The sequence below is a fragment of the Zingiber officinale genome, chromosome 8A (assembly GCF_018446385.1).
Source record: "Zingiber officinale cultivar Zhangliang chromosome 8A, Zo_v1.1, whole genome shotgun sequence".
NCBI lineage: Eukaryota > Viridiplantae > Streptophyta > Magnoliopsida > Zingiberales > Zingiberaceae > Zingiber > Zingiber officinale.
In genome coordinates this window covers 123821500-123840814 of record NC_056000.1, presented here as the reverse complement: position 1 = coordinate 123840814, position 19315 = coordinate 123821500, and the positions used below count along the sequence as shown (strand labels likewise).

At 38.4% G+C, this 19315-nt stretch overlaps 2 protein-coding genes across 6 annotated transcripts; both read right to left on the bottom strand.

The window, feature by feature from the left end:
* Positions 1 to 3104: 3104 nt before the first annotated feature.
* On the bottom strand, positions 3105 to 5613 carry LOC122010095 (subtilisin-like protease SBT1.3). The gene has a single exon (XM_042566486.1). The coding sequence runs from the start codon at positions 5578 to 5580 to the stop codon at positions 3268 to 3270; it is 2313 nt and encodes a 770-aa protein (XP_042422420.1). The 5' UTR covers positions 5581 to 5613; the 3' UTR covers positions 3105 to 3267.
* Positions 5614 to 8717: 3104 nt separating this feature from the next.
* Positions 8718 to 19315, bottom strand: LOC122010094. Of its 5 annotated transcripts, none has more exons than XM_042566482.1 (10): positions 19104 to 19315; positions 16689 to 16840; positions 15967 to 16054; positions 14368 to 14626; positions 14107 to 14289; positions 13747 to 13800; positions 13241 to 13338; positions 12044 to 12166; positions 9886 to 9975; positions 8718 to 9027 (listed from the first exon to the last, which is right to left on the bottom strand). In XM_042566482.1, the coding sequence occupies exons 1-10, from the start codon at positions 19158 to 19160 to the stop codon at positions 8920 to 8922; spliced, it is 1212 nt and encodes a 403-aa protein (XP_042422416.1). In that variant the 5' UTR covers positions 19161 to 19315; the 3' UTR covers positions 8718 to 8919. The 5 variants fall into 5 exon arrangements, with proteins under 5 accessions (XP_042422416.1, XP_042422419.1, XP_042422417.1 ...); XM_042566485.1 differs by having other exon boundaries at positions 14404 to 14626; positions 16689 to 16793; positions 19104 to 19310; XM_042566483.1 differs by having other exon boundaries at positions 16689 to 16793; positions 19104 to 19309.

The following is a 19315-nucleotide window of genomic DNA, read 5'->3' as shown; positions in this document are numbered from 1 at the left end:
TGCTCGGACTCAGCTTCTGACTCGCTCTTGATGATCTGGTCCCGGGCCATCAGTGCAAGTAGACTTGTTTGATCAAGTTCATCGTTGTCGTCCTCTGAAGAAGATTCGTCTCAGGTTGCTTTCAGGGCCTTCTTTCTTCTTTGCTTTTTGGCCTCCTTTTGGTTGGGACAGTTGGCTTTGATATGCCCCTTCTGGTTGCATCCGTAACAAGTGACTTCGAATTTTACCTTTGAGTTCGGTTGGGCCTCCCTGGACTGAACTGCCTTCTTCAGATCTTTCTTGTTGAAGCCCTTCTTCCTGTAGAGCTTCTTCACAAGGTTCACAAGTTCGCTGGTCAGTTCATCCTCTGAATCTTCTGAGTCGGATTCGTCTTCTGATTCCGATTTAATTTTTCGCCGTACTCTTGATTCCCGTGTTTGACTCGTACCTGCAACCAAAGCAATACCCTTCTCGGATGGTTGTGCATTAGTTTGTTCATGAAGTTCAAATTCAGAAAATAACTCGTCTAACTTTAAAGAAGATAAGTCTTTGGAGACCTTGTAGGCATCTATCATTGATGCCCACAATGTACTCCTTGGAAACGAATTTAATGCGTACCTTATGACGTCCCGGTTTTCAACTTTCTGTCCTATTGCATGAAGAGAGTTAAGAATGTCCTGGATGCGTGCGTGCAGTTGGCTTGCCGTCTCACCTTCCTGTATTTTTAAATTATATAATTTATTAAATAATAAATCACGCTTACTTACCTTGGTTTTCGAGGTATCCTCGTGAAGTTCGATCAGTTTCTCCCAGAGTTCCTTTGCGGTTGAAAAGGGACCGACTCTGTTGAGTTCCTCCTTAGTAAGACCGCACTGGATGGTGCAGGTAGCTTTGGCGTCGGCTTCCACTTTTTTTATGAAGGCTGGTTCCCAGTTCTCACAGGATGTAGGCTTACCGTCCGTATCAATTGGTAGTTGCAGTCTTGTCTTGACGATCATCTAGGTGTCGAATTGGATCTTCAGATATATCTCCATTCGCCACTTCCAATATCCGAAGTCTTCTCCGGAAAATAGTGGGGGACGAACAGTGCTATATCCTTCTTGTTGAGTCATTTTAGACCTAGATAAGCAAAAACAGAAAGATCTATTCCAAGACTGTGTCTTGGATTAGTAGTGCGGGAAGAAAAAAAAATAACGAGCTCAAATGGTATTGACCAACTTTGAGCAACACTGATTAAAAAATTAGAACTTTAGCTAATTAGCTAATTGACTCTGAAACAAAATACCACGAAGAAAAACGTTTTGAATGGTGGTTGCACCAGTTCAAAATAACCCCGCTCTGATACCAATTGTTGGATCGAGACGCGCTAGAGGGGGGTGAATAGCGCTCGTGGCTATTTCGTTCGTATCGGAATCGTAAAAAGCGTAAGAGTTAATTAAAGCAGCGGAAAAAATAAGCAAGCACACAAGATCACAGGTCGATTTTACTTCGTTCGGAGCCTAAGGCGACTCCTACTCGAAGGCCCGCGATCCTTGATTGCTTCCGGTGGGCAACAACTATAAGCTCGATTATTACAAACTAAGTATTACAAGAGATGCGATAAAAGAAATCTATACCGACGACGAAAACGAGAAATCTCGGAGCTCTGGGTCGTCGGAGACTTGTAGCAGCACTTCCGGGAGTCTTTCGGAGTAGCACGTTGAGTAAAGAAGACTTGGAACACACTGGATTGAGCTGCTGGTCGAACCCCCTTTATAAACAGTGTTCAAGGCGCCTTAAACAAGCTCCAAGGCGCCTTAAACCTAAATTTTATCCCGATCTGCTTGCTGGGATAATCTTTTGACTGCCGCGACTTGAAGGCGCCTTAAGCCTATTCAAGGCGCCTTAAGCCTATTCAAGGCGCCTCCAAGCTGTCTAAGGCGCCTTAAACCCCTCCGAGGCGCCTTAAGCTTGCTCTTCGCGCCAGCTCAGGATTTTGAGCCCGAGGCGCCTCTAAGCCCCATGGAGGCGCCTCGGACACTGTTCATCCGAGGAAAATCATCGTTATTTTGTACCTGCAAGATATGTTAGTCCCAAAACAACATCCTGCAACACAAAGTTAGCACAAAACAACATCATGGATAATAAAGAATATTTAAGACAGTCTCCGGACTATCCGGGTATGACTTCGGATTTCCAACCGGAAACCCTAGGTCGACTCGACGCCTACTGTTCCCTCTACGAGGAACGCGTCCTCACCTACTCCACTCAGGAGATTTTACCTGTTGCCAGTACGATTCTCCAAATCGACTGGACTTTTGCTCAGCACTCGATACTTCCGGACTTTCTGCTGGACATCCGCTTTCCGGCTAGTCCAGTCTTTCACCTGACTCACGACACAAGGACTTTCCACCTAGGGTTACCACCCCCTAGGACTTTTTGCCTGAAGTTATCGACCTGCCAAGACTTTCCGCATAGGGTTACCACCCCCTAGGGTTTTATTCATTTGCCTAACCGCAGTTAGGACTTTCCTGAAATCCTCAAGTAGACTTGTTAGAATACAAAACATCTTAACTTTAAATTCTTTGTCATTATCAAAACACGAGTTCAATCATCAGATGCTTCCCGCACCAACACAAACTTCCAGGCCCCCATTATTTCACCGTATCAAATTTGATTAAAATTATTTAATTGATAAATTACTTTAAAACAGTTATAAAAGATATTACATACTCCTATTTTAATCTTAAATTTTAAAATTTTAATACTATTATATCAAAACACTATTTATTAACTTGTTTAAAATTATTTAAATTTCATCCAAATTATTTTAAAATAATTATAAATAATTACTTAAATAACTGATACAATACTACAACAATTCTGTTAGTATTACACGATATAATTGCTAATTATAACTGTTATATGTTGTACAGTTTGGTTAGTATTACACGATATAATTGCTAATTATAACTGTTGTATGTCCTACAGTTAGTAGGAGTTTAAGGTATTCTCGAAATAGAGTGTCCTTTTTTTAAAGATAGTGTCCATCTAATCTAATGATTTGATAAATCCTGACCATCTTTTTTTTAATTTTTTTTTTCAAAATATTTTACTAAAAATAAGGCAAGATTGAGCTCCAAAACTGTTAAAAGCAAATGCTAATGCGTTTATTATGCTAAAAAAGGTTCTGATTGATACAGATTCCAATCATTCTCCTGTTCCCTCTGCCGCTGGAAATGGATTCCTTTGCTCGATCATGCCTTCTTTTGCAGTGGATAGAAATCAGCTATCAAGATCACACTCACTTCACTGCAGCCAAATCAGCGCAATGGGACTTCGAACCTTATGGACGCCGTCGCTCCACGTCAAGGCTCCAAACTCCGGCGACGGCTGAGGAGAAGTGGTTCGGAAGCTGATCTTGAATGAAAGCTTCTGGTCGCGGCGCTGGAAACGCAGCGTCTCCGGCTCGACCTTCACGTCGGCTCCTTTGAAGGCGGTCACCCTCGCGTTGTAAGTTGAAGTCGCAGGGCCGACGTTGGTCACCACTCTGCGGAGCGTGAGGGTGCCGGCCGGCCGTCGCCGGAACACCCCGGAGATCGCTGGGTAGTTCAGATCTCCGGCGGAGGAGAGAGCGTGTCTACATCTTCTGTCGGGCCGGTGCTTGTTGAAGACCCTGAGCTGAAGGGGGGTCAGATTCTGAGTGCAGAGGAACTCGAAGTAGTCGTCGGCGGTGATGTCGTAGACGAGGCCAGGGTCCACGGCTTTGGCCGGCTGTATGTGGCCGGCGCCGTGGTCGTAGGAGTTGGACGGTTCGCCGGTGGAGGAGTCCTTCAGAGGGGCGTAGGTGTTGTCGTGGAGGTAGGCGGTGGTCATGAGGGCGGACTTGATGGCGGCGGGGCTCCACTCGGGGTGCTTGGCCTTGAGCAACGCCGCGACACCGCCCACGTGCGGGCAAGACATCGAGGTCCCCGACAGGATGTTAAACCCGACGCGGCGGCGGTCGACGGCCAGGCTTGTGGGGCTGGCGACGCCGCTCCAGGCGGCGAGGATGTTCACGCCGGGAGCCACCATGTCCGGCTTCAGCACCTCGAGGGTGAGGATGTTGGGTCCGCGGGACGAGAAGGCCGCCACCACCGGAGACGGCCGGATCCCTACCTTGGTCCCCTGGAAGGAGAGGGAGGCAGTGGGACGAGCGGCAGTCCTGATGTAGTTCTTGATCGCTTCCCCTGTTTTCTGTCCCACGGCGACGGCGGGCAGGAGATGGCTGTCGGCGATGAGCTCCTCGCCATTGACGACGGTGTTGGCCAGGATCATGCCGACGCCGCCGGCGTCCTTAACCACCTGTCCCTTCTGCACTCGGGGACTGACGCCTCTGTGGCAGAGTACGATCTTGCCGGCGACGACGAGGGGATCTAATGAGCCCTCGATGCAGAGCGATCTCGAGTCGAGACTGCTCGAGTTGCCGCCGCCCAAGAAAACGAGCGGATACGTTAGTGACGGCGAAAGATTTTGCCGGCGGCCGTAGAGGGATACGCCGGAGAATTCGACTCCACTACCAAGCTTGACGCTCGCCGGGAAGTCCCGATCCATGGTGCTGGCCCCGACGGTGGCGATCCAGGGCGAGACGTTGGTGAGGCTGATGGGTTCCGGGCCGGCATTGCCGGCGGAGCAGGCGACGAACACGCCCTTCTCCATCGCGCCGAAGGCGGCGATAGAGAGGCTGTCGCGTTGGTACCCGGACACACCGCCGCCGAGCGAGATGGAGAGCACGTCCACCCCGTCGGCCACCGCTCGGTCGACGGCGGCCAAGATGTCGGAGCTGAAGCAGCCGCCGCTCCAGCAGACCTTGTAGACCGCCACGCGCGCGCGCGGCGCCATGCCTCGCGCGGTGCCCTGGGCGTAGCCGAACAGGCTGGCTCCCGGCACGGAGGATCCAGCGACGGTGGCGGCGGTGTGGGTCCCGTGCCCGTCTTGGTCCCGCGGCGACTTGAACTCGGCCTTCTCATCGATGGAGCCGGCGGAGGCCTCGTATCCCTGGTAGAACACCCGCGCGCCGACGATCTTCTTGTTGCAGTGGCTCCGCGTGAAGTTGCCGCCCACCTCGCACGCGCCCTTCCACCTCGCCGGCACGGGCGGCAGCGCCGCGTCGGCGAAGCTGGGGTTCTCGGGCCAAATCCCGGTGTCGAGCACCCCGACGACGACGTCGTGGTCGGCGAGGCCCGACGACCAAACTCCGTTACTGATGACTTCCGGGCCAATTCCGAGGAACTCCGGACTCCGTGTGGTGTGGAGATCGTAGACCGTCTCGGGGAGGACGGCGAGCACGCCGGGGACGCGACCCAGCAGCTCGGCTTCGGACTCGCCCAGCGTGGCGGCGAAGCCGTGGAAGGCGGTGTCGTAGCTGTAGACGATCCTATTACCGTCGGGTTCATCCAGCGCGGAGGCAGTGACGGAGTTGATGGCGGAGGCGTACCATTCGAAGTGGGTGGCAAAGGCGTGGGGCTTGTGGGATCCGGCGACGTGGACGATGTAGGTGCTGCGAGGCGGCGGGGAGGAGGAGCAGGGAGAGAGGGCGAGGAGGAAGGAGAGGAGGCAGGCAAGTCCAGCAGCAGCTGCCATGAGAAGGGAGTGGAGTGAAGAGTGGTGGTGAGTGTGGTGTTTAAGTAAAGGAGCAGAGTCGTCGTGGGTGGGGTTGGATATGGCAGGGCGCAATCAAGACAGTTGGTGACGGTCGATGTGGCGAATTGAAGCTCATTAAGTAGGGAATTTATTTGGCCGCCCAGGGCACACACCCATATCGATCCAAGTGCTCAGAATTCGGACGGGTAGAAAGTTAACGCGTGTCCAATCTATTTAATTAGTAACTGATAATCCTGTTACGGGGTAAACGAATGAAGCCCCCCTCAAACTATTTAGGGCTCGATTAAAAAAAAATATTTAAACTATTTCGATTAAGTTAACCAACAGAGGTCGAGTCTAATTTCAAATACGAAAATATTATCAAATCGAGCACGAATTTAACAATATTTAATTCGTGAACTCATGAACATATTTATTTACAGGTTCGTAAATATAATTATTAAGAGGCTCATGAATTTATTCATGAACTTATTCATTAAGTAATTGATTTATCTTTTATATATATATATAAAATATTATTATTAATTATTATATCTAATTATCTTAAACAAGTTCGAACTATAGTAGAGATCCTCTGCTCCGTAAATTACGGATCAAAGGATGGTCCACTGATGTGGACCCTTGATTTGGATGGACCCTATCTATTTAAATATGTGATCCATCCAAATCAAGAGTTCTCGTGTAATGAACCATCCCCTGATCCGTAATTTACGGACCAAAGGATCTGCTCTCTTCGAACTAAACTCATTTGATTTTTAAACAAACTTTTTTTTAAACTCGAGTTCAAGTTAAACTTAAGCTATTTTATTTTATTATGAACTAAGTTCAAATTTAAGAACTAAAGCTTAATCAAATTCCAGCTCAATCTGAGTTCAAGCTTACTGTTCAACTCAGATCGATTACACCCTAATACATAAACATAACCTACGTGTAGAGGTGAAATCAAAAATTACGTTTTTTTAAAATCTAGTCAAACAAACTTTTCAATAAAAAAATCAAATAAATCAAACTTTCAATTGAAAGTTAAATCGAACATTCGATAAATAATCTATTGTCCTCGAGATAATCGTGTAATGATTAAATCTTTCGATAAATAATTAAAAGATCTAAGATTCGAAATTCAACTATGGTATATTACAAAAGATTTTTTCTACAGTAAAAAATAAGCGTAAGAATGTTGACTATCTAAATAGGTCTACATTAATACTTCCTAATTTATCTTAGTTGTCGGTTAGAAACTTGATTATCTAGATGAATCTATATTAGCACTTCCTAATTTATCTTAGTTGTCGGTCAGAAACTTAATTATTTAGATGGATCTACATTAGCACTTCCTAATTTATCTTAATTGTCGGTCAGAAATTTCCGTGAAATCAAATTAGTCATTTTTAAATTAGTCAATTTAAAGAGCTAAATACTAGATTAAAAAAAATTATTATATGTTAAGTTTAACTGTCCATTGATGATTTCAATCGAATGATGAAAAACATCAATCGAATTGATTGCTATAGTAATCGACAGTAGATAATACAATAATGGCTCCTAAAATAAAATCGAGTTGATACCATGTCCTAGATTTGTAGGACCATTGAGACAAGGTCAACATATAATCTTAAAAAAAAGTAAATAACACAATAGTACTATTGTTATTTTCAATCTAATTGAATTAACTAAACTCAAATTTTTAAAATTAAGACCTAGATTTAATCAAAATAATTAATATTTTAATAAAAAAAATCAAAATTTTAAATCAAACTAAACTTTTAATTTTGATAAATTAATTCGATTTAACTTCCAAAACCCTAAACAAAACTCTAAGGATGTATTTGATTCGGGATTATTCTTGATAACCTTGATTATCCATCCAAGGTTATCAACAAAAACCTTATTTGACTTAGGTATTGGATGATTTCTAAGTAATGTTCCATGCCCGACACGTCAGCAAAAAGGTAATGCAGCCCGGAATCGAAAAACCTCAGAAAACTAAACTTTTTCTTGATTCCGGGATTAACGAATTTTTTTTACCAAAAATACCTTCCAATAAGAAAAAACAGGAAAAAAAGAGAAAAAAATGTTAAAAAATATATTAAAAAATGTAAAAAAAATAAAAAAATGTTTAAAAAATTAAAAAATTTTAAATTTTTTTAAAATAAATAATTTTAAAAATAAAAAATTTAAAATTTAAAAAATTTTAAAATAAAAAATTTAAAAAATTTTTAAAATAAAAAATTTAAAAATAAAATAAATAAATAAAAATTAAAATTTAAAAAATGTAAAAAAAATATAAATATAAAAACATTAAAAAAAATATAAAAACACATAAAAAATAAAAAAAATATACAAGAAAAAGAAAAGTAAAAAAACATAATAAATAAATAATAATAATAATAATATTATTATTATTATTTATAGTTGATTTTGCAACTGAGGGTAATACGGTAAAATATTAAACTAAAGTATTTATTAAACCTTCAAACAAATAAATTTTTGTTGCATTACCTAGGTTGAACCAAACAACATTTAATTATGTTTTATTCCCCATAACATTGGTTATGTGATTACCTGGTGACCATATAACCAAGGTTATATATGATAACTTGAACCAAACGCACCCTAATAGTCCATCAATATTTATGACTTTTGGGGACTCAGTATTAAAAAAGCAATAATGTTAATTAACTAACCATAATTTTGGGTTGACCCATTTTTGCATAACATAATGTTGGTCAACCAATAATTAAAATTGGGTCCACCCACCTTCAATGAAGGTAGATGCTTTTCTCAATTTAGTTCATCATCCAAAAGCTTTAGTCCACAACTAATCCTAAAGATAATCTTTCAAAAGCTTTCAAGACCTAAGATAAAACTCTTAAATTAACAAAGCCAAGATTATAATTGATCCATTAATCTTTGTGTTCCATCTCCAAACTTGATAAACATCAACAAGCTAAATAACATTATCAAACCACCATGATCAAACCTAACAAGAAGCAAAGAAATCATTATACCAACATAAACCACTTTCACTGCTACAGGCATTACAATGAGGATGGTCCAATAATAAGATCTATCTAATTATCAAAAACTTTGGAAAGGAAGAAAATTCAGGGAGATCATATCCATCAAGATAATTATCTAACTTGACTGCTTTATCTTTCAAGAACAAACAAATGCTCTAGCGAAAAACTTATTGTTGGTTTCGACACCAGAAACTTAGTAATACAACGATTCATTTTAAAATTATCTTGCATAATTTAATACTAGCTCAGGCTGTTACAAAAGAAAGTGAAACAGAAGTGTGCTCAACCTCTTAACCCTTCATTCTGATGGAGTATGGTCTTTGATAACAGATGCCAAATTTGAGGTTTCCACTTCATTTTTCAACCGGAGAAGATACGTACGAGCAACAACGCCCTTTGCACCACCCTGGATAAACATAACGAACATCGGTGATTAGTCACAATATACCTTGATGTGCAAAGAACTAACGAAACTGACTTTCTAGATAATGGGACAATTCTCCAGGAATATTGCCTAGGCCAATCTGTTGAACATGCATACTTTCATACCATTAATATTTCAAGTTAGACAAATTGAATATGCTCCTATTCTTAGTACCATGTAACAAAGTCAGTTCATGAAACATGTTCAAATGCTATGCTTGGAAAGGAAGCTCACATTTACTGAGGACTACAATACAGTTGCCTCTCACACCTTAAATGAATTGATGGTTCCTTAGTTCTTATCATGTCAACCGAGTAGGAAAGAGTATTTTAGCGACTGTTGGGTTGGGTAGGTTAAGATGAAACCACTAGGAAGCCAATAATGTATAGGTTAATCCATTTGCTGTGGAGTTGGAATTGATCAGACTCAGCTGTTTTTGAGTTCGTGGAAACCTCTCCCAATGGTCATTCTTAAGGCTAGGGAGTTCAGTGCACTAAGCTCAGTGTCTTGAAAAATAAGTTACAAAGAAAATTGGAAAACAAATATACATTGCCTAATCTGGTTTAAATCCAATAAGCACAAACAACCGCCTCCAATAGGCAAAATTATCTCTTTTTTTTTTTAGTTTTCTCAACCATTCATGAGCAATTCCCACATTAGTTTTTGATATAGATTTTAAAATTTAAAATGTTTGTCCACCAAAGTTAGTAGTTCAATAAACTGTAATTTTTTGAATATTATTTAAGGACATAACATTTGTTCATAGCAAACGAATCAGAAAGCTCCAGCCAGCTAAGGCAAGGACTAGAATAAATTATGAAGTCAGTTTTGTGAGTTTACCGTTGTATGAAAAACTGAAGCAATGGTATTCTTTTGAATGTTCATCTTTATCCCAGAATATATCAACGCATTGAGTAAAATTTTTCCCACCTGCAATGAAAAATAGAGGAAAGCCCAATTCAAGCTCTAAAAAGAAAACCTATAAAAGAAAGTCATCAATCAACAAAACAACAAAAAAATGCAGTCTAAACGATCATAATGAATAAACATAAAACTCAGCATACTGTTCCATATAAAAGTTGTAACAACATATCAATGATCAAATTGTAATTTTCTCTTAGGTTCTGCAGTAAGCCAGTAATGATTCATCAAAAGCATTACCATATAACCTCTCCTAGAACACATTAAAACCTTTAGGTAGTTATCTTCCTAGTTCAATCCAACATGGAAATAAGCTATGACTCAATACGCTACAATCTATTTATATATGGAAGCAATCCAATTGTGATGTAGCACATTGGCTGGACAAACAAACAAACCTCACTAGGGGGAAAACTCTCACAAAGAGAAACAAATAGAAATTCTTGATTGAAGATGAAAAATAGATCTGAACTTCTATTGTAGAGCCAATCCTAATGAAAACTAGAAAATAAATAATCAAATTGGCAAATGCACTAGACCAAAATTAGAAATATAATTATCCACTAATTAATTGCCAAAAGAAAAAATTTACCAAAAAAGTCAACAATTTCAAATTTAGAATTTAATTGGACTCAAATTATTCTTTAATTTGTTTTCTTTTTTAATGCATTAAAATGCATTCATGTAATCTAGCATCTCAATCTATGTGAGACAAAGTTAATGTGATAGAAATAAATTCAGAATGCAACCAATAAGACAAACCATAATGTACTGCATGCCTATCTATTCAATAAAACAAACAAAAAAATGAACAAGTCATGGTTGCTACAACTGCAATATTTTCTCACAGTGAATGATATGGAAACAACCTAACTCAACCATTATCGTAAAAGGTTAAATTAATGTGGAGACATTCAGGTCCACTAGACTGTGGCATCAAAAATTTATTATCTAGGAGTTGGTTGAGTAACAATGACAATTCTAAGGGTAGAATATACTAAAGAAGCAATTAATTTGAAGAAAGCATTTTGCAGGAACTGTTGTGGTCTCTTTGATCTTCACTGGAGGTTAGGATAAGGAGTGATTCAAATAATAAAAACTCCATACATATTTTGATGCCAAGCTTCTAAAGGTCATTTGACACCTTTCAGCATAATACTACAAAAGCCGATATTTATTGAAAATACCTAATGAGCATGGATGAGGTGGACGATTCCCATCAATTTTTTAATTATTAAGTTTGCCTAGATGAAAGGGCTAGTAATTCCTCACTATTTCATCAAATTAACATACTTTTCTGCGCAGGCAAGGAGTTTCTCTCTAGTAGGAAGAACAAAATGGAAAAAAGAAATCCATTTGTTTCCTGGAAACAGAAAAAAAGAATGAAAGGCAAGGTCCATTTTATATAACTACTGCTTTGAAAAACTGAATTCTTGTAGGAGGGATAAATTATATTGATGCTACTTCAGCGAATGTGCATACTATACCATAGATATAACTAAACCTAAAACCTTAGACCTACACATTCAATGTGGGATTAAACCAACTATGTATGACATAATACCAACTATGTAATATCTTTGACAAAGACAGTAGTAGAGAGAGATTTCAGGAACAAGTGTCTCAATTGGCTTCTCCTTGGTGCATGCAACATGTGACAAACTGAAGAACTTAGCGAAGAAAATCACTCAGTGAGGGTTAAAGATTACTGAAAGGATGAGATGACCACACAAGAGATGAGTCTCTCGACTGGGCTCCTCCATACACATACAACAGGAAGAGTCCATTTTTCAAACTGCCTACCCTTTTGGTTTTCACCTTTTCGTTATACATAGTGCAACTAGGTTCAAACCTTCTAATCACTACTAAAGTTGATGTCTCTTTCCTAATATCTAGTTTTTCTTGGCAACATAAAAAATAGAACATTTCATTTCTGACTCTTCATGCTCATTTCAGATGACAAATTGAACCATCATTCTTCACTTGCAAAAGCTGTGATGCATATTCATTGACATACAAGAGCATACCAACCAAAAATATGTTTCCCTGCAAAAGCATTAACAATGGAATGTCATACATCATTTCGGATGATAATGGTTGGCTTGGAATCTTTTGTAGCTTTCTTTTCGCCTTCTTTGCACTTAATGGAAAGATGACCCAGACCCATATCTTTCCATCCTTTGTCATCAGGATTATCCGGCTGTATTTTTTTTCATATAAAGATACTTAAAAATTGAATGCAGAAATCAAAACAATAGTATTAAGCATATCCCTACAGAATCAGAAAACAAGATTAGATGAAAATCAAAGTGTAGTTTGATATGCATGCAAGCTCCATCAACACAGCTCCTGCCATTCCAGTGTGGGGTTATGATCATAAAATCATAGTAACTTTATAGTTCAAGAATGATGGGCAGTAATTATACAATGTATACTCAACATGAAATATCTAAATCGCCTGTCTAATTCTAATGATATGGCCTTACAAACAACTCAATGGTAGGAAAGATGGATGTAATTTACCCCCAACACATGGGATGCATACAAACTGTTTCCAGTCATAGTGATAATTGCAATGAGCTACAAACAAAATAAGCAATGAACAAGTACATGATGTTTATTTGGTTACTTATTAGGTGGCTAGTTGGAAATTCTCTTTTCTCATGTTTTCGATCTACTGAATAGCGGGTTTAACCAAAAATTGACCTTGAGTGAAGTCTGCTTCGACCTTGAAATCAATTATGATGTTTGTGGATCACACAATATGATACAAGATAGTCAAACATAGACAATACTCAATATGATGTATTTATTTTTTTATTGATCCTTAGATGTTTTTAACCAATATTGCTGGAACTGATCAGATAAACCACACTCGCAAATAGTCAAATTGTTTAATTCACCAACTACTTTAAGGTTTATATTTCAACAAATTGGTGATGATCACTCTGTCTCCATTCATTATACTCTTTTTTGTTTTGCTTGACATCTAATGATAAATATAGCACAACAACCATAGACAAAAGGTTTTAGAGGTAAATTATGTTGGAAGGTAATGCAGTAATACAAATATTTCTATTTTCTGAAAATTCAGTGGTGGCAATCAGACAAACTATATAATAATGCACATGGATACAAACTACATGAAATACAAGTTTATAACATTAACTACTATGCTAAAGAAACTTAGATGACAGTAACTGTAGAATTTTAGCTAATGGAGCAAAACAATATGAAAAGTCATAACAAAAGAAGTTGCTTCATAAGCAGATACCTTCACGTACAGCTTGCATTTGACTTCATGGACAACAACTATTCCTTTCTCTTCAGTTCTCTCCAAAGACGGGCTACTTGGCTTCTCCAGATCATCTTCTGTTGTTTACAGAAAATATATATATATATATAGAATCCTGAATATTTTATGTGTATTTGCTGCATAAAGCCACATATGCTAATAATTGAGCCTTGCACTTTATTGTTAGAACAGAATCCTGACAAATGCTGGAACCATGAACTTGACTTATATTCAAATAGCAATTGCAAGAGATTTGTTTGGTAATGTACAGTCACAAGGTAGCATTCTAGAAGAGTGGCTTGAATATTGAAGATTATGATGCAGTCACATAAATTCTTAATCACAAATTAATAACCGACCACCCATGCTACCTACCATCCCTACTGACCAAGTCTAATTTTGTAGTCAAACTACAACAATACATTTAGAAAAGATAACTTGAGTGCTATCAGAATCATTATAAACTAGAGACCTTCCCACCCTACCTTCATCTGCATCACCTGAAACTTCAGCTTTTGTAGCATTCTCACTTTGAGCTCCTAAATAAAACAAGGAAAACACAAGGATTGATCATAAAAATTAGAAAAAAAACATTTACAGTAACTTCAGTAAAAGTATTTGCTAGTCTCAACTATCAAGAGAAAGGAAACATCTCTGTGACTATAACACCTAAACATACACTTGACTTCTGACAATTTCCTTTGATGCACTTGATTTGGCTGATTGTTATCTTTACAATGAATTTATGCATAATTATGATGTTTTATAAATATCAGACATAAATGCTCAACCAATTTGGTGATTTGAGTAACAATATTCTAGAAGTTAACAGAATTAACCATTACCAGAGAAAACTGGTGTTTGACTGAAAGAGAAAAGACCAGTGCTCTGCAAGCTGGGATTTTGAAAGATTGGAAAGGTAGGCAGTGTTGCAGGCTTTTCAACCCCATTGGTCGTTAGCAATGGAAATGCTGTTGTCTTGTTTTCCGACAGATTGGCCAAGGTGTTCTTCTGGTTATTGCTAGAACCTGTGAATCCATTGAGATTGTGTGATTGGACAGCTTGAATTATGACAAAATCCCTTCATAACCATAACAAAAACCAACCAGAAAAACTTGGCATTTGGGTGAAAGAAAATAAACCAGAATTCTGAGTGGGCTTCTGCAAAGTGGAGAAGCTAGTTATGGGATTTATGAGTTGCTGCTTTGTAAACCCATTACTTGTTTCTGATTGTATCATCTCTGTATTACTATAGCCAGATGTGGTCACCAAGTTTTTCTGATCAGTTGTTGATCTTGCAATTGGCAAATTTCTTTCCCTTGCAGATTTTGCCCTAAGCCAATCCACAACATCCTTGAATTCCCCCTGTAAAAGAATACAGAAGTTAAAAGTACTTGATTGGGAGTTGATTCCATAAAATAACAATGCAGCATTACATTACAGCATCGTTAAGCATGCTATCAATTATTAACAACGAGATTTTTGGATCTAGGAGTTCATCCCATCTGTCAAACTGAGGACAAATTGCCGCAGCAATAAGATATTTATGGAGAAGATTGCATGGGAAACAGAAAAGTGTTGGCATTCCAAACTCCATGGGTAAATACAGTGTCCTGTAAGATTTTTCATCTGCACATCCAAGGTGGTGTAACAACTTAGCAAATAGTCACCTTGAAACTGAGCTCAAGCTGAAGATGATTTTATATACTTTTACCAAGTTCCAGTGGGAATTTTGGGAATTTTATACCTAATCTTGGATTTGAAACATACTTTAAGTTTGATCACTTGTCACTCAAACGAGAGATCACTTATCACGTGCAAAAATAGAAACCAACAATCTTCTGAAACTATGTCTATCCTTAAAATAATAAAAAAAACAATATTGACAGTGCGAATAGAATGCATATTGAAAGAGCCTATACTAACAGATCTAAAGAAATTCTTGTCCAATGTCCACAGGCCCTACAATGCCAGCATGAATATTGTAATTCAATGATGAAATTATTAACCCACCTAATACAGTTATGTGAGCAACCTCATCATATGAATAAGTTTTATCCACGTTATTTAATTGAGAAACAGTGCAGTTAACATCTGTGAAGTCAAAACTGAAAAGTGTTAATTGGTAAGATTGAAATTCATGATGAACCTCATCATTGCACATGGCATGACATCATGATTTTTACACAATATGCATTATTAAATTTTAAATAATAGAAATATCAGAACATTTAGATATTACTGTCATCTCATAACAACAAACCATAACTTAATTTCATATGGAACATTGTATCACTCCACATGCTTCTTTCTCAAGTGATAGTATCATAGTAAGTTAAAGCATGATGGAAAAACAGCAATAAATAATAATGAAATAACGAAAGATTCCTGATTTCCAATATGATTATCAATCAGATAACGAACAATGTAAATATAATTTCCTAGAATAGCCTCAATAGATTCATTTGCTCAACTAACATTATATGAGCCACAAGTAGCACACAACATGGTATAATGATGAGAATACACAAGTGCCAATGGAGTCTATGCATGATGTTGATAATACAGAAAAATTTGCTGCCCAATAACATAGCATCACAGAACAGAAAAAAAGTCATAATGGTATATGTGTGCTAAAGAAAATGTGGATAATTCTAAATCTGTAAGTTACAGAGAACTCAAAAGCAAGACAATATTTGACCTACCTTTATAGAAGACGCATGAGAGAGATAGTCGTTAACACCATCTTCCCAAAGCTCATCTGGATGCTTTTCTAATTGTGACTGCACCCAGCTGTTTAAGTAAACATACAAAATCCACTAGATTCAACAAGAAAGCTACAACAAGAAGAGTCAACATAGAAGTAATGAACAACCTAAAAAACTAAGGTAAGATCATAATGAGTTAAAGAATCAAGATGATCATCTATTAATCTATGACCAAATTCCTGTGAAACTAGAAATCACATCTTTGAGTGACTAGCCATAAAAGTAGACAACAAATAAATGTTCAGCGGCTTCAGAACAAATACTTTTAGGTGTCACTATGTAGAACCACATTAAGCATTATAATTACCAGGAGTGTGAGATTCTCTATCTATTGTTTGGCATGATCAGCAAGTCAGAAATTATCAGCTAACTCGACATACCATTGGTTTTGATGACCAAAAGGAACAATATAGAAAAGGAGATAACTGGAAACCCCTAATATGCCATGAAAAAATTGATAACCCTAGTATACCAAACTAAGGCAAAAACAAAACATAGTTCTTTTGTGTACAATGATTCACAAACCTGTGTCAAAAGAAATACATCCATGAAATTTATACTCATAGTCATGCTAGATACAACATGGAGAATCTGTAATCAGAGATACACATGCTTTAAAAGTGAATAAGCAAACTAAAATGAAGACTAAAGAAAACAACCTTACAAACTGGGAATTAAGAGCCCTCACTTGCCGTTGAGCTGATTCCGCACGCTGTGGATGTAATGGTGGGCCCGCCATCAAAGGCTGATGGGAAGACTCCACCCTGTCAACATGAAAAGAGGGTCCATCCATTACTCTTTTACTCTCTGGCTGCATCAATTTGAAAATGGGGGAAAACATTACACAGGCCTGAACAGTGCAAATTAGAATAACAGAAGCACAATATTCCTCTTCTGTCCTATTCTTGTTGCATATACAACTCATCATAGATTTCAGATACATGATCAAGATAAATAGTGTCTCAGCCAACAATCTCACGGGATTGCATGCCTCAATTAGCAATCTAGTCATACATAATAGAATATTTGGAGAGCCAAAAAAAACATTGACTGAATAACAAAAGCAATGAAATAGAGACCTCTTCTGATAAGCCAAAAATATGGTCTAATAAGTCAGAAAGAATCAAAGAATAAATAAGTAAGCTAGATTGATTTTCTCTTTGAAATTCTCTTTTTTGCATCGCAAACTCTTGTTGCGCAATATCATGTGGCACAGTAGTATATTTGCCTCTTGGCAATAATGTTTGCTTAATGTATTATTGAACACTATGGAAAATTGACAAACTACGTAATTTAATAAGGAAACTATATGTAATACGCAACCCATCCAAGAGATGCAATCTCCAAAATTTTGTGACTACATGATAATTCTTGTTAAACACAAAGGAACAATGTCTAAAGGGAAATCACAGAAGATTTGAGATCAATTCTAATTTTCATGTGCCAACTTATTGTTTTATAAAGAATATTGAAAGTCAAGGCATACAAGAATCAAATTAGCATTTCCAAGCAATTAGAATAGTTTTGAGCAGTTCACAACCTACCTATAAAAATATGAATGACAAATTGACATGTTAACAAAAATTTAACATGTACCCTGAATCTCTCACATTGCTTGTGCCCACTCCAGACAAAAGTAGTGAAGAATCAAACACATCAAATAGTGATATAAGAAACCTTACTGTGAAGAGGATCTTCGGTATGGGAATGCATATGATATCCCCACTTCAGTCTGAATATTTTGTGGTATAACTATGCTCAAAGTAATATCGGCTACTCACAAATTAACTTATAAATTAGGATAATCTAGCATAAAAATGACTTAAAAGTAACCACATATTATCAATCTAAGAAAAGTTCTAGCAATCACGCAAATTGAGATCAGTGAGCCCCCTGTCAAAGTGGCTACCTATCAGAGTGTTTTGATGTTTGTCTCAAGAATACTCAGATGGCAAATTATTTGGAAAATTCAAATGTTCCTTGCCGACTACCAATAAATCTATGTTGGGCTAAAGTTCCTTGCAAGCTGTAATATCAAGTGGGGCATGACGTGAATATACCTGCTAGGTGGAAACCTTGCACGACTATCAAAACGAAGTTGCTACTCTCCATGTGGTCAATAATGTTTAACTCACTTGATGTTTCTCATCAAGTTGTACATCCCTTTCCTTTTAGTTCAATTAATAAACAATCAGGAAACACATCGTATTTACTATAGTAAAATATGCAAACATAGTAAGAAACCACATCACATTTGCTATAGCAAAAATACGTGACCACACTTGTAAAACTTAAACTAAAATATTAAAGAACAATAAAACCTCATTGTTAGCCACGCAAACTGAACAAAGCAACAAAAAATCAGAAAACAATACAAGACAAATGCAAATGCAAATATGATATTTTAGTTACACTAGATACTCAAATTTCTAACTTCATATGGTCTTCAAGGAACTCAAAGCCAAGTTGTTTTGTTCAATTTGTCTTGACTGACATATTTCTACGTGGCTTATGATTAAGATGAAGTCCAAATAGTTCTCATCTACTTTTGCACATTGTGCTACTTGGCTTAGGATTCAGATGAAGTTCCAAATGGTGTTCTCACAGGTTTTGCAGAATTTTTTCTCTTAGAAAAGTCCATGCAACAGAAGATGGCATCTGATGGAAAATAGTTGATATAAGGGCATCGCTCAAGAGCCACTTGCCTTCATACTCAAACTAACGAGCTTTATCTCAAGTCGAGTTTCGTGAACTTACATTTCTCTCTTCTCATACGAATCTCTCATTCCTTTCTAACTTAATTCCTTACTACATCTCTCTCACCAAAGTTTTTCTTTTTTATTTTTGAAATCTACGCTCCTCCCTAGAAACATGGCCAATAATTCCTAGGTGCCACATCCCATTAGTTCAGTTCCCACTGCGAGGAACCCTAACCAGGCAACCGGCTAGAACTGCAACAAAGCGCCGCCAATCAAATCTTACAGTCCTTGATGAGGAATAAATAGAACATCGGTAGATGAACGCCAAACTCGAGCTCAAGAAGCTGCGAGGATGAGGGACGAAGATAAACGTACGGCAGCATCGGCAGCGAAATCGGAGGCAAAGGCGACGCGCTTGGCTCCCCTTTTCATTGCTACGGGAGAGAGCGAAAGCGGATCTGGGGGATTCGAAATTAATCACGCTGGCGGCGGCTCTGGAACAGGAACCGGAAGCGGCGGCCGCCGACAGAATCGCCTGGTCTACGATTCAAAAGGAAGGAATGAATGAGAGAGGAACGAAGAGGGTA